The 15490-nt window shown below is 39.9% G+C and overlaps 1 protein-coding gene across 3 annotated transcripts in view; it reads left to right on the top strand.

Moving 5' to 3' along the window:
• LOC122549809 (glucocorticoid-induced transcript 1 protein-like) overlaps positions 1-15490 on the top strand; it is a 219959-nt gene that overhangs the window by 82039 nt on the left and 122430 nt on the right. For 2 of the 3 annotated variants that reach the window (XM_043689882.1, XM_043689881.1), the window contains exon 3: positions 13308-13397. The exons of the other annotated variant lie outside the window; for it this stretch is intronic. In XM_043689882.1, the coding sequence (XP_043545817.1) occupies positions 13308-13397 (90 nt within the window). The remainder of the gene's footprint in view (positions 1-13307; positions 13398-15490) is intronic. 3 annotated transcript variants of the gene reach the window in all.

Raw genomic sequence — 15490 nt, 5'->3', positions numbered from 1 at the left:
CTGCAGCAAGCCTGAGACAGAGATGTTGGTTAGGGAACAGGGTGGTGTTGAAGTGGCAGGCAACTGGAAGCTCAGGGTCTTTTTTGCAAACAGAATGTTGATGTACTGTGAAGCATTTATTCAGTCTACGCTTCATTTCCCCAATGTGGAGGAGACCACATTGCATTTGCTGCTTTCAATAAACTATGATTTGGAGGAGCCAGTGTTGGTCTGGGGTGGACAAAGTTAAAAAATCACACAACACCAGGTTATAGTCCAACAGGCTTATTTGGAAGCATTAAATCATTAAACCTGAATTGTTCAACGTATCATTGTATCACTGTAATCTTTTGCTGTAAATTCTGTGTCTTATAGTCCTGCTTCACAACCACCTGATGAAGAAGCAGTGCTCTGAAAGCTAATGCTTCCAAATAAACCTGTTGGACTCTAACCTGGTGTTGTGTGATTTTTAACTCTGTCCACCTAAGATCGTGTTTGATATGTGCTTTGTTTGTCTCTTGGTAAGTAAAACTGTTTTTGATTTAAACTGGATGCTTGTGGCTTCATTCTTTTAATACTTAACTGAAATGTTGGATTTCTTTACAGTAAAGTAATTGATCTCAATTGAGATATGAACATATTTGAAAGCAAAGTAGAAAATATTACTGGTATGGGAAAAGGATGCAGTCCTGAAAACCTTTTGAGGTTTCATGTTAGCATGTTGGGCTGAGTATTCACCTTCCCTGCGGTAAAAATCCACGAATCTAGTTTAACAGCAGTAATGACAGATTGAAGTGCACCTTTGTATCACAATAGCCATATTGTGTGACTTTTGTACATATAAATGTTCTTAATACCATTCCACAGCTTTAAAAAAGTGACATCTCAGCTCAGACAATGTATTAAAGGTGTGAGGTTAAAGTTTGTCTGTATCCTGACCTTGAGTCAGACTGGTTCTGTTTCCAAAGTAGGAATTTATAAAATGTCACATGGACTGACTGCCTACATATTGTGTATGCTTTTTGAACACAGTAGAATGTATCTGCAAATACATGCAAATGAGATCACTTTTTTTTAATATGATCTTAAGTTATCTCGGGACTGTGACTTGACAGAAGCTCTGGGATTTACATATTAATTACTCAAAATCTACATCCCCATTCTAAGTGATTAAAGACTAATCAACAATCTAGGTTTGTTCAATATTTCACATGGTCCTGCCCAACTAGCTACCTGACGAAGGAGCAGTGCTCCAAAAGCTTGTACTTCCAAATAAACTTGTTGGACTATAAGGTCTTGTGTGACTTTTAACTTTTGTCCACTCTAGTCCACATCATCACCATTTTGGATAACTACCTAAACTCAAAACCAGTATCAAAATAAGTTAAACGTGAATTCATTGGCAAATTGTGTTGATTATCATCTATAAATTGTACAATAAATGCCATATGCAAGTAAGACATATGTTAAGCGCTGGATGGCCTACCAAGCTGTATGTCATCAAATTCTCAAAGTCCTTGAAATGTCTCCCCCAAGGAGAAGTTGACCTTATCTTTTAAGATTTGGATAATCTCCAGCCTATTCTCAATTTTAAGATTTATTGTCCTTTATTTTTAGCCTCCTTATGCAGACCATTGGATTCATGATCTAAAATCTGATGCCTGTATCCTTTATATAATTTTGACCAATTTTAGTCAATTTGTAATCAAATTCAATCTCTGTTTCTGTCTTAAAATTCCTCAGCAACTGGTTACTGAATTCTTTTTGATTCCCTTTTTGATTATGATCTGTCCCAAAAAAATGTACAAGCTTTGAAACGAATGTTTCTGTCACATTCCAACACCACAGAGGATTTGTGCAGATTCTATGTTCTGACATTCCTCTTTTTAAGCATTTTAAGCATTTACCAATATACAGAGCAATAGAAATAACATTCCCTAACTACTTGATTTAAACTGATCATTTTGATCAACTCTAAACATCATGGGGTTACCATTGAGCAGAAATTTAACTGGATCAGCCATGTTAATACTGTAGCTAGAAGAATAGATCTGATGCTCAGAATATTGCAGTAAGTAACTCACCACCTGACTCCTGAAAGCCTGTCCACCGTCTACAAGGTAAAAGTCAGGACTGTGATGGAAACACCCCACTTGGCTGGATGAGTGCAGATCCAACAACGCTTAAGAAGCTTGACACCACCCTAAACAAAGGAGCCCGCTTGATTGGTACTGCATCACTTCTTCGACCTCGGATGCTCAGTAGCAACACTGTTCATCTACAAGAAATTTACCTAGGTTCTTTAAACTGCACCTTCCAAATCCATGACCACTACAATCTAAAAGGACAAAAATAGTAGATACATGGGGATATCACAAACTACAAGAATTCTCCAAGCCACCCGTTATCCTGACTGGAAATATATCACTGTTCCTTTAGGTTGCTGGTTTAAAATCCTGGAATTTCCTCTAACTGCATTGTGGCCCAATCGACAATAAATTGTTGGGCTGCAGGAGTTCAAAAAGGCAGTGTCCCACCAACATTTTGAGGACAATTAAGGTTGGGCAATCAGTGCTGTCTTAGTTAGTGATGCCCAAATCCCATTAAAAAACTCTTCTGTTTAGTGTATTTAACTTTAGGAAGTAGGATAAAGGAGAGGCAAATGATACTTTGAATAGGGAGAGGAATGTGGCAAATTTAACGGGGAGGTATGGAAGACATTTATCCATTAAAACCGTAATAGGAAAGAAATGCGACTGGTAGAATTAAGGGGATAAAGAGAAACGAGAATGATGGTATGATCTAGGAGGGTGAAGTTTTTTAGTGAAACTGTGCGAAGTTGAACGTTGTACTAAGACACTAAATCGATACTGGTGGGATTTGGTTACCTCCTTGGAGTCAAGTGACAGTGTGGCAACTATGGTAAAAATCACACAACACCAGGTTATAGTCCAGCAGGTTTAATTGGAAGCACACTAGCTTTCGGAGCGACACTCCTTCATCAGGTGACAAGCAACATGAGTTCGACTGAGACAACACTACTATTATAGGACAAGCCAAACAGAGAACAGCCAGGGAATTCCTAGCGGCATGGCAGTCATCCACAGGTTCAATCAATAAGCACATCGACCTGGACCCAATATACCGACCACTGCAACGGACAGCTGGAACTGACAACCGGAAGCGGCAGAGACAAACCACTATAAATACCGGAGGAAACATCACAGAAGCACTTCACAGGAGGCTCCCAAGCGCTGAGGATGTCACCGAGACAGGGGACGAAATGTCTGCAACACAAATTCCCAGCTCGGCGAACAGAACCACAACAACGAGCACCCGAGCTACAAATCTTCTCCCAAACTTTGAATATAATTTTGATTTCAATGTGCCCCAAAGTTTAACAACTAGAGGATGTATATCATTAAGACTCATACATAGTGTACAACAAAAAAAATTCATAAATTAGGATTAGTGCCTTGAATTTGTTTGATCTATTTGTCATTCGGTAATAGATTTGGTATTGCAAACATAACATTTAAAATATTTTTTGCCACTAATTTTTTTCTTTATTTGTCTAAAGGAGAGTTTTTTGTTCTGTCTGAAGATTAAAATGCTGTTATGTGATGGAGTCTCGTACTTTTTGTTTTTAAGTAGAGAGCTAAAAACTTGTGTGTATTATAACAGAATCTGAGAACTAGGCACTTTCCAATAGAATATTGGATAAATAAACTTGCACTTATTATTTCTGCACTGTACTAAGAACGGTGTAACACTGTACTACAGTGTATGCTTGACCTGCTTTAAAGTGAATCATGTGTCAATCCAAACAAAATAATTTTAACTGCAGGAATTAGAAGATTGTGAGGGCAAAGTTGATCAGAACAGACAAATATGATGGTCTGTCCTTCCTAAACTGACATGTTTCATTTCCAGTGCTGTTGATAGAATACAAAACTGACAACTGAGATATTCCAGATTGGTATCTTTTATATGTTAAGTAGCATTATTAATTTAAAGCAGAAGATAAATTGGAGGAAGGCTAAGTTTTTGACGGTATCAGGCAATAACTTTCAAAAGTTGATTGGAGCCAGATGTTCGCAAGTAAAGGGATGACTGGAAAATGGGAAGTCTTGAAACATGAGATAACGAGAGTCCAGAGACAATATATTCCTGTTAGGGTGAAAGGCAAGACTGGTAGGTGTAGGAAATGCTGGATGACTAGAAAAATTAAGGTTTTGGTTAAAAAGGAAGAAGCCAATGTCAGGTATAGACAGCAGAGATCGAGTGAATCCTTAGAGTATAATGGCAATAGGAGTATGCTTAAAAGGGAAATCAGGAGGGCAAAAAGGGGACATTAGGATTAAGCAGAACTGGCACATAGGGTTAAGCAGAATTAAAAGGGATTCTATAAATACATTAATGACAAAAGGCTAACTATGGAGAAAATAGGGCCCCACAAAGATCAGTAAGGCAGCTGCAGGCGATGGGGGAGATACTAAATGAGTATTTTGTATAAGTGTTTACTGTGGAGAAGGGCATGGAAGATACAGAATGTAGGGAAATAGATGGTGAAATCTAGAAAAATGTCCATATTACAGAGGAGGAGGTGCCGGATGTCCTAAAATGCATAAAATTGGATAAATCCCCAGGACCTGATCAGGTGTGCTCAAGAACTCTAAGGGAACTGTGGGAAGCTAAGGAAGTGATTGCTGAGCTCCTTGCTGAGATATTTGCATCATCGATAGTCAAAGGTGAGGTGCTGGAAAACTGGAGGCTGGTTAACAATGTGTCACTATTTAAGAAAGGTGCTAAGAAAACCCAGGGAACTATAGACCGGTGAGCCTGACATCGGTGGTGGGCAGGTTGTTGGAGAGAATCCTGAGGGACAGGACTTTTGTGTTTGGATAGTCAAGCACTGATTAGGGATAGTCTACATGGCTTTGTGTGTGGGAAATTATGTCTCACGAATTTGATTGAGTTTTTGAACAAGTAAAAAGAGGATTGATGAGGGTAGAATGATGGACATGATCTGTTTGACTTCAGTAAGGCATTCAACAAGTTTCCTTATGGTAGGCTAGTTAGCAAGGTTAGATCTCATGCTATACAGGGAGAACTAGCCATTTTGGAGACAGAACTGGCTCGGAGGTAGAAGGTGGAGAGTGGTGGTGGTGGAGGGTTGTTTTTCAGACTTGAAGGCCTGTGACCAATGGTGTGTCACAAAGATCGGTGCTGAGTCTGAAAAGTAACCCATCCAGACCCATTCCCTTACCCTAGATTTACTCCTGACTGATGCACCTAAGCTACACATCTCTGAACACTATGGGCAATTTAGCATGACCAATTCACTTGATCTGCACATCTTTGGATTGTGGAAGGAAACCCACGCAGACACGAGGAGAATGTGCAAACTCCACACAGACAGTCGCCTGAGGCGGGAATCAAATCTGTGTCCCTGGCACTGTGAGGCAGCAGTGCTAACCACTGAGCCACCGTGCTAAGGTATAGTTAGTACGTTTGCAGATGACACCAAAATTGGAAGGGTAGTGGACAGCGAAGAAGGTTACCTCAGAGTACAATGGGATCTTGATCAGATGTGCCAATGGAAGGAGAAGTGGCAGATGGAGTTTAATTTAGATAAATTTGAGGTGATGCATTTTGGAAAAGCAAATCAGAGTAGGACTTATACACTTAATGGAAAGTCCTGGGGAGTGTTGCTGAACAAAGAGACCTTGGAGTGCAGGTTCATAGCTCCTTGAAAGTAGAGTTGCAGGTAGATAGGATAGTGAAGAAATCGTTTGGTATGCTTTCATTTATTGGTCAGTGCACTGAGTATAAGAGTTGGGAGATCATGTTGCAGCTGTGCAAGACATTGGTAAGACCACTTGGAATTCTGGTCTCCTTCCTATCGGAAGGATATTGTGAAACTTGAAAGGGTTCAGAAAAGATTTACAAGGATGTTGCCAGGATTGGAGGATTTGAGCTATAGGGAGAGGCTAAATAGTGTGGGGCTGTTTTCCTTCGAACGTCACAGGCTGAGGGGTGACCTTACAGACATTTATGAAATTATGAGGGACATGGATAGAATAAGTAGACAAGGTCTTTTCCCTGGGGTCGGGGAGTCCAGAAATAGAGGGCGTAGCTTTATGGTGAGATGGGAAAATGAGCTGCCTGAGGAAGTGATGGAGACTGGTACAATAACAATATTTAAAAGGCATCTGGATGGGCATATGAGTAGGAGGAGTTTAGAGGGGTATGGACCAAGTGCTGGCAAGTGGGACAAGATTAGTTTAGAATATCTGGTTGGCATGGACGAGTTGGGCCAAAGGGTCTTTTCTGTGCTGTACATCTCTCTGACTCTATAACGTCTTAATGAGAACACAATATAAATATGAATTGGAGATGCCGGTGTTGGACTGGGGTGTACAAAGTTAAAAATCACACAACACCAGGTTATAGTCCAACAGGTTTAATTGGAAGCACACTAGCTCCGAAAGCTAGTGTGCTTCCAATTAAACCTGTTAGACTATAATCTGGTGTTGTGATTTTTAACAATATAAATAGGTGAAGCCCCTTAAGCCTTCCCCACCTTTCTTTGTAAGGTCATGGTTGATATGCCCCAGGCCCCCACTTCACTTCCAGCTCCTCATAGCTCTCAACTCAAAAATCTATCTATCTCCTGTTTAACTATTTTCAGAGTTCCAGCCTCAACAACTCTCTGGGGTAGAGAATTCCAGACTGCCATTTAAGAGAATAAATAATTCAGTTTTAAATTAGTGTCCCTTTATTCTGTAACTATGCTTTACAGTTCAAAATTCCCCACTAGTGGAAGCATCGCCTCCGTATCTATCCTGTTAAGCCCACTTAGACTCTTGTATCTTTAGATAAGATATCCCTCGTACTTCTGAACTTCTATAAACAAAAGCCTCAACTATTTTGCTGTTCTTGAAAAGTCAACTCCTTCATCCCAGGACTCAGCCCAGTGATTTTTTTTTGTGTGAACTGTCTCCAATGTCATCTCCAGTGTCCAATATGATTTTGTAAATACAGTGACCAAAACATTACTCTGAGTGTGGCTTTATCAACACCCTGTACAGTTGTAATAAGACTTTTAAACTCCAACCCCCTAGCAATGTGGTCAAAATTCCATTTGCCTCTTGAATACCTTGCTGCACCTTCATGCTAACGCTCTGACTTCAGATCTCTCTGTTTTACACTTTTCTTTTAGAGTTTCTCCTCTTAACTAAGTCTGCCTTTTGATTACTCTGAAGAAGGTGCATGACCTCTCACTTTTCTGCATTAAACTCCATCTGCCAAGTTTTTGCATACTCAATCTACCTTTTTATCCTCTTGCAGATTCTTTTTCCTTTCCACCATTTTTGGGTAATCAGAAAAGTTGGATACATTGCATGGACTCCAGCTCATCAAATCTGAGCCAAAGTTACTTGAGCAGCCAAACCTTGCTGTAGATGTGGTGACTTGGACATACTATGTTCTATGATTCCATACCTACTCTCAGACAAGCTCAGACATCACTTTAGCTCTTCGACACTTTAGAGCTAAGGAGCATTTGCCAAGTCATTTTGCACATAGGAGTACATAGACATTCCATGCATTCACAGAATACATCTTCGGGCTGTTAGAGTGCCTTCTTAGCACTCACTCACTTTGCCATTTACTTAGAGGCTTTAACCTTTGTATTCTATGCATTGCTTTCTTTGTGATATTTGCTGACTTCAGCACTGGCTAACAGACAACCAGCCTCTTTGTGGATAAAAATGGATGTAGCTGTGGAGAGGAAGCAGAGTTAATGTTTCGAGTTCTGTGACCCTTCTTTAGAATTCTGCAACTTATTGTTTTATTGATCGGTGCAGATAATGTTGCCTTCTCAGTGCACTGGGTGTTTAGTGCTCAGTTACAAGGTTCCAGCCTTTGGGTTGGAGTGCTTTTTAGCACAGGGTGAGAGGCAGAAAGCTTGTGACAGTAGTGAGAACTGAACAGTTAATCTGTCAGTCAGATAGGAGGTGGACATGTTGCTGTGCGACACCACACTGCATCAGCATCACACCTGCACATGTCAGGTTTACGTGGCAAATACTTCAAATAAATGGCCATGTATGAAGTCAAAGGGGGGCAGTCCTTGGTGGGCGGAAGAGGACTGTAGCTGTTCAGGGATTGTAGCCGAGGTCATTCAACGGGCTTGTCCGATTACAGTACAAAGGAGTTTGCCATATAGTCTGTGAGGCCAAGTGCAAACAGTTCAGTGATTACATATCAGTGGAGTCGGGTTGCTGTGGAGATGTCAGTCAGGTGGGATGGGACAATTTCTCCAGCAATGACACAAAATGTGGGGTTGAGCATAGTGGAGTTGAATGGAAAAGCAATTAGTGGTGTTGGACAAGCAGGAAAGGTGGTGAGGTTGCTCCCATTCAGTGAGCAAGCAGTGTGGAGTCTGGGAGGGTGAGGTGGGTGAAGTCATTGTCATTCCTCAAGCCCTCTAACTCTTGAAATATTTGGGCTCCTGCCTTTTGTACCCTTCTAATAATGGTAATGTAATTTCTTGTACTGCGGTGACCAAAATGATACATGATTTATGCAAGTATACACCATTGGTTTCAAAAAATTGATTGGTTAATTTTTACTATTTCAGTTCAGCACCCAAAGTCATTTTCTTTTGCCTGTAACTGAGAGCTATATTTAGGATTGGGTTCAACCAAGATTCTGTCCAACCAAATGTCATTTTTTATTCAAAATCTTTTGAGATAAAGCCAACATTTCATTAGCCCAGTTATTTACCTTTTTGTATCTGTTCGCTAGCTGTTAATAATTTGTGTACCTGGACAACTAAATCCTTTGCTTCTGAGTGGTGCTTGTATGAGATGCTATGGATCTTGTACCTCTTAATGTTTCCTGAAGTGGAATGGCTTATTGGTCAAAGATGAACAAAAATACTTGTTCTAACTTTAAAATAGTTAAAAGATAGTGAGTCAATCTCCTAACACTTTAAAAATTTGGTCACTTTTGCCTCCACTATGTTTTTATTTAACCTAGAAGTTTTCTTTTTTTTCCCTGATAGTTTTATGCATTGTTAGAGCTTAAATGTTAGTTACCACCCTTCCTGAGAAAGGCAGCCAGAGGCCAACATTAGCCTGTTTTATGGTTGTTATATTTTTCACGTACTCTGCTTAAAGGATTGTTTTAATATCTTTTGCTGGATTGTAAAATCTGCGCATCAGTTAATTTCAATTTCCGATATCATAGGAAGTGCAATAATGTTTATTTATTAAAGCTTAAGATATTTACTAACCATCGGAATTAGGTTTGAGTAGCCTGTATATGAAATGCTCTACACTGCTGTTATCTTGTCTTGCTCTGTATTTGAAATTTAATTTTAATGGTTCACAGACAATGGCCCGGACATTGCAGCCTTATGAAAGCACTGTAATTACTGTTCATTACACTTCGACTTTCTGTGGATTTTAAGACTATAATTTATGGTAGTTACGGAGCTGAAACAATACTGTTTGAATTAGTTTATTAGATATAGGAGCAGAATTAAGCCATTTGGCCCATTTGAGTCCGCTCTGCCATTCGAACATGACTGATATGCTCCTCATGCTCATTTTCCTGTCCTCTCCCCATAACCCTTCAACCCATTACCAATTCAAAATCTATCCAACTCCTCCTGAAAGTTACTCACTGTCCCAGTATCCACAGCACTTTCGGGTAGCAAATTCCACAGATTCACAGCCCTTTGGGAGAAGTAGTTCTTCCTGAACTCTTAAATTTGCTACCCCTTATCCTAAGACTATGACCTCATGTCCTAGAATGCCCCACAAGAGGAAGCATCATTCCACGTCTATTTTATCCATACCTCTTATCTTGAATACCTCAATATGATGTCCCCTCATTCTTCTGAATTCCAGACAGTATAGGCCTAAACTGTACAATCTCTCCTCATACAACAAACCCCTCATCCCTGGGATCAATCTAGTGAACCTCCTCTGAATTGCCTCAAATGCCATGACATCTTTATTCAAATAAGGGGACCAAAACTGTGCACAGTACTACAGGTGTGACCTCACAAATGCCTTGTATAGTTGCAATAATATTTCCTTATCTTTATATTCTATTCCTTTAGTTATAAAAGCCAACATTTCATTCGCTTTCTTTATTATCTGCTGTACCTGCATGCTAGCACTGCTGCCTCATAGCGCCAGGGACCCGGGTTCGATTCCAGCCTTTGGCTACTCTGTGTAGAGTTTGCATATTCTCTCCATGTCCGCGTAGGTTTCCTCCGTGTGCTCCAGTTACCTCTCACAGTCTCCGAAGTAACCCAGCCAGATCCATTCCCCTCCCCTTTACTCTACATTCCCCCTGACTAATGCACCAAACCTACACATCCCTGAACACTATGAGCAATTTATATCCAAATCACCTAACTTACACATTTTTGAACTGTGGGAGGAAACCAGAGCACCCAGAGGAAACCCGTGCTGACACTGGGAGAATGTGCAAATTCCACACAGAAAGTCGCCCAAGGCTGGAATTGAACGTAGGTCCCTGGCACTGTGAGGCAGCAATGCTAACAACTGAGCCACCATGCTACTGTATCTCTGCTGTGTATTGAGTAATTGAGGTAAACAAATGAATGACGGAGTATAACCTAGACCATGTTGAAAAGGGTTGCACTGGAAAAACACAGCAGGTAAGGCAGCATCCGAGGAGCAGGAGAGTCGACACTTTGGGGATAATCCCTTCATTAGGAATAGTCCTGATGAAGGGCTTATGCCTGAAATATTGACTTCCCTGCACCTCAGATGCTGCCTGACCTGCTGTGCTTTTCTAGCGCCCTTTTCGACTGACTTCTCCAGTATCTAGGAGAAAGTGAGGACTACAGATGCTGGAGATCAGAGCTTAAAAATGTGTTGTTGGAAAAGCGCAGCAGGTCAGGCAGCATCAAAGGAGAAGGAGAATTGACGTTTCGGGCATAAGCCCTTCTTCATTCCTGAAGAAGGGCTTATTCACGAAACGTCGATTCTCCTGCTCTTTGGATGCTGCCTGACCTGCTGCGCTTTTCCAGCAACACATTTTTAAGCTCATCTCCAGTATCTGCAGTCCTCACTTTGTCCTATAAGCTAGCCAATTTCAATGTCTAAAATTATGAACTGGGGACAGAAGAAAATGGGCCAGACCTATAAATGATGGCCATGTGAGGCCTAATTCATAATTAGCCTTTTTAAATGTAAACCATATGTGAGTGGGCACATGTTGAATGCATTGATATATTGTGTCTGATTTGCAATTTAAGTAAATGTATTTGCTGCAGCTTTTCATAACTTGCAAATCTGTGGGAATAATGACATTTTTTTTACTAACTGCCCTGCTAATAAATGGCTGACGCTGCAGGGAATTTGAATGAGTGTGACCAAAGCACCAAATCTTGTTTTATCCCCTCAGTTAAATAGCTGAGATGCAGCAATTTTGTTTTCTGCTCCTTCCCGTTAAAATGATTTCTTCTAAATTTGCAACAGAGTCCTCCTGTCCAGTGTTTCATGGTTATATGAGTTACTCTGTTGGGATAAATATCCTATGGTTATATTGCATTGGTATCAAAATGTGCATCATCTATATTCTGACTCATTCAGCTTGGGCTACATTTAGGGATAAGAAATATGTTTTTCTATTGCATACTTACATTCTTCCTCTCTCGCTCTCCCTCTCTCACTTCTCTCTCTTTCTCTTTCCCATCCCCTTTACATCTAACTTGTCTTTTGCTTTCCTGCTCTCATTATTTGTTTGTTCTTGCCCCTAACCTTCCTTGTTTGTTCTTTCAGATCTTTCTCCTGGCTCTTTCTATATCTCTGACATTGTATATTTGTACTCTGCCTGACCTGTGTTGCATATGCTGTATACATCAGTGGTACATCTTGTTCATAGTAGTCCTTTCATACTCATTTCACTATATGTTACAGTGTTTGTAACTATTCTACTTTTTGAATAAATAGAACACCTGAGAACATTGTGTCCTTATGCAGAACACAATACACCTAGTCAGTCTTTGAAGTCTGTACCATTCTTCTGAGAGAAGGTGTACTCAGCATAATTTTGTGGAAATTTAATTTTCCATTTCTATTCCCAGGTTGGCTTATTTTATTTTCAAAGACAAAGAAAGATGGTGAAAACTCTACTTTCATATCTTCCGTATTGGATGTTGGAAAGGAACATTGTAACATGATGTATTTTGATATTCAAATATAACTTAAACTTTAGATTTACTATATTTGGGTAAATTCCATGCATGTGACGTTTTTTGACCGAACCTTGGAATGACTGAAATTGTATGCAATGCTTTATCTGACTCCTTCTCTCCCCATCCTGTTCTTCTGGGAACTTGGATATCTCACTTTTCCATCCAGAAAATTCTTCTCTTCCCTCAATAAATTCTGCATTAAGGTTCTTTAAGTTTATATCATTTCAGTGCTGGCCGACAGCCTGGATTCTCTGGTATTATCAGAGAAATACAGTGCTTCTTTTGAAAACAAAATACAAACCAGGAAATAGCTCAATGGGTTTTGTAGAGATAAAGGGTTTGGTGGCGGGGAGTTGGGCGGTCTTAAAAATTGGTTCATTCAGCATTACTTCCAGTGTTACTAGACTTGTGTTGATCCGCATGGTGCATGGTTTGTGGGCCACAACTTATGTATCCTGCATTGTGTCCATCATTGATATAATTGGAGAACTGACCTGTTGTGCTTCTAGCCCTGAAGAATTATCACAAGTCTCCTAATAACACTGTATGTGAGCACACTTTTCCCTCTAGTTGTTTTTCTTTACTTCTAATGTAGGGCAGGCTGGAGTCTGGCTGGGCTACTGAAAACCCCTCCCAATGATTTCAGATTCTGTGTTGCTTGTTCTTTTCTGTTTAAGTCACATTTTGTTTGTTAACACAGTGCTTTTAAATGTATCAGAATCTTGAAAAATTAGGAATTTAAATGGTGGAATGTAAAGTTTAGTATGAGTTTCCATATTTGCTTCAGTAGTATTTTGATTGATTTAAAATGGAGAGGAGTTCTATCAACGTGACAGGAAATAGATTAGACGTAAGGAACCAATATTTTAATAGAGAATAGTATTTGTAAATTAGGGAAATTTAATTCACATACACTGTAATATTGTGAGAACAAAGTAAGTCAACTGAAGTCTTTGCATTTTTGTCAGAAATTATTTTTGCTGCCAGCATGAATTCTTAGTGTTGACAGGACCAGTTCTGGTAAAACTTGTTAACTGAACTCCTTTTAAACAATAGCTTTGTTGTTCTCACTTTCCAGACACCCAGTTTTTGGTCAGATGAAGGACCAGAAAAGAAAAGCACACATCAGCGCTCTGCTTCATGGGGAAGTGCTGATCAGCTAAAAGAGGTAATGAGCAAGTATCCAACAACAGTATTCAGAGCAAGATTGTGAATTTTTGCTGTTGGATTTTAAAGTTGCATTTTTCCTGTTTCTATAGATTTTGAAGTTGGCCAAAATAGTATAATATATATAAAGTAGACCTGATTCTTAAGCTATTGCATTTGATCACAGTTCTTTTCGCATTCCTCAAACTTATTTCTATGAAACTGGAAATAAGATGAAAGTTGCAATCTCTTCCGTACTTCACTTGTTTAAGTGGCTGTAGTGGTTTTGTTTACATTCTTAATACATTGTTATGTAAAATCAAGTAATTTATATGAGAGTAGCTAAAGAATGTGGCCAGGTTATTCGGGTAAAGGGACATGATATTTGAGACCAATCTGACTCCCATCCAGTTTGAAATTTGAAATTTAAATTTCTTACACTGGATATGGTGGATCACTGTTGTTAGAGGACCCTGGCTATTCTGGTCTGTCGAATGGTGGAGGCAGCTGAGTTGGTATTTGGCTAGTAATGAGATTGAAAATTTTAAGGATAACCAAGGATAGGAATGAAGCAACATTTTTAAGAAACGTAATATCGGTGGGGGTGGAAATTTATCCTGTATCTTCTAATATGAAATTGTATAATGAAGTTTTGCTATGTTATCTTAAGAGATATTTGCTACTCTTGAATATAAAAGTATGTGAGTTCCTGTAAAGGTAAATTCAGAACAGTTAGGGCTTCAGGTTCAGACACTATCCACCGAAAACCGATTAACGAGATTGGACATGTATTCTGTGAACCCCTTCACCAGTGTGGATGTATCTGGAATTATTCCTTTGGAATGTAAGCACATAGTTCAGATCTTCCAAGTTAACAGTTAACCCTATATTCTCCAGTTGAACTGGGCCATGCACACTGAGGAAGCAAAGAGGACTAGTAATTCAGAGTCCCAAGTTAAAGCTCTGGTAAGATAAGTTCAAATCTCACCAAGGCAGCCAGTGGAATTTAAATTTAAATAATAAAGTCTGGAATTGAGAGCTAGTGTCAGTAATGATGGGCATGAAGCTATCATTGGTTGTCCCAAAAAACCATTTGGTTCATTAATATCTTTTAGAGAGGGAAATTTGTTTTGTCTGACCAATATGTGACTCCAGATCCACAAATGTTGATGACTTATTCATTAGTCAAGGGGTAAATATGGGGAATGAGTCTGGGTGGGTTACTCTTCGGAGGGTTGGTGTGGACTTGTTGGGCCGAGGAGCCTGTTTCCATACTGTAGGGAATCTAATATAGTCTAATATACTTTTAACTGTGCTCTGAAATGAACAAGCAAGTCACTTAGTTCTGTGTAGTTAGAGATGGCCAACAATTGAGCGCTTGCCAACTCTGCCCACATCCCATAAGACAGAGTAGCAGAGGTAGGCCATTTAACCTATTGTATCTGCCATTGTCTTTCAGTGAGATCATTGCTGCTTTGATAATCTTCAACTCCACTCATAGAACATAGAACATAGAACAGGCCCTTCAGCCCACAATGTTGTGCCGACCAATGATCCTCATGTATGCACCCTCAAATTTATGTGACCATATGCATGTCCAGTAGTCTCTTAAATGTCCCCAATGACCTTGCTTCCACAACTGCTGCTGGCAACGCATTCCATGCTCTCACAACTCTCTGTGTAAATAACCCGCCTCTGATATCCCCTCTATACTTTCCTCCAACCAGCTTAAAACTATGACCCCTCCTGTTAGTCATTTCTGCCCTGGGAAATAGTCTCTGGCCATCGACTCTATCTATGCCTCTCATTATTTTGTATACTTCAATTATGTCCCCTCCTCCTCCTTTTCTTCAATGAAAAATGTCCGAGCTCAGTCAACCTCTCTTCATAAGATAAGCCCTTCAGTCCAGGCAGCATCCTGGTAAATCTCCTCTGAACCCGCTCCAAAGCATCCACATTTTTCCTATAATAGGGCGACCAGAACTGGACACAGTATTCCAAGTGCGGTCTAACCAAAGTTTTATAGAGCTGCAACAAGATCTCCCGACTCTTAAACTCAATCCCCCTGTTAATGAAAGCCAAAACACCATATGCTTTCTTAACAACCCTGTCCAC

This window comes from Chiloscyllium plagiosum, chromosome 5 (assembly GCF_004010195.1).
Source record: "Chiloscyllium plagiosum isolate BGI_BamShark_2017 chromosome 5, ASM401019v2, whole genome shotgun sequence".
In the NCBI taxonomy this organism is placed as follows: domain Eukaryota; kingdom Metazoa; phylum Chordata; class Chondrichthyes; order Orectolobiformes; family Hemiscylliidae; genus Chiloscyllium; species Chiloscyllium plagiosum.
This window is presented reverse-complemented; position numbering and strand designations above follow the sequence as displayed.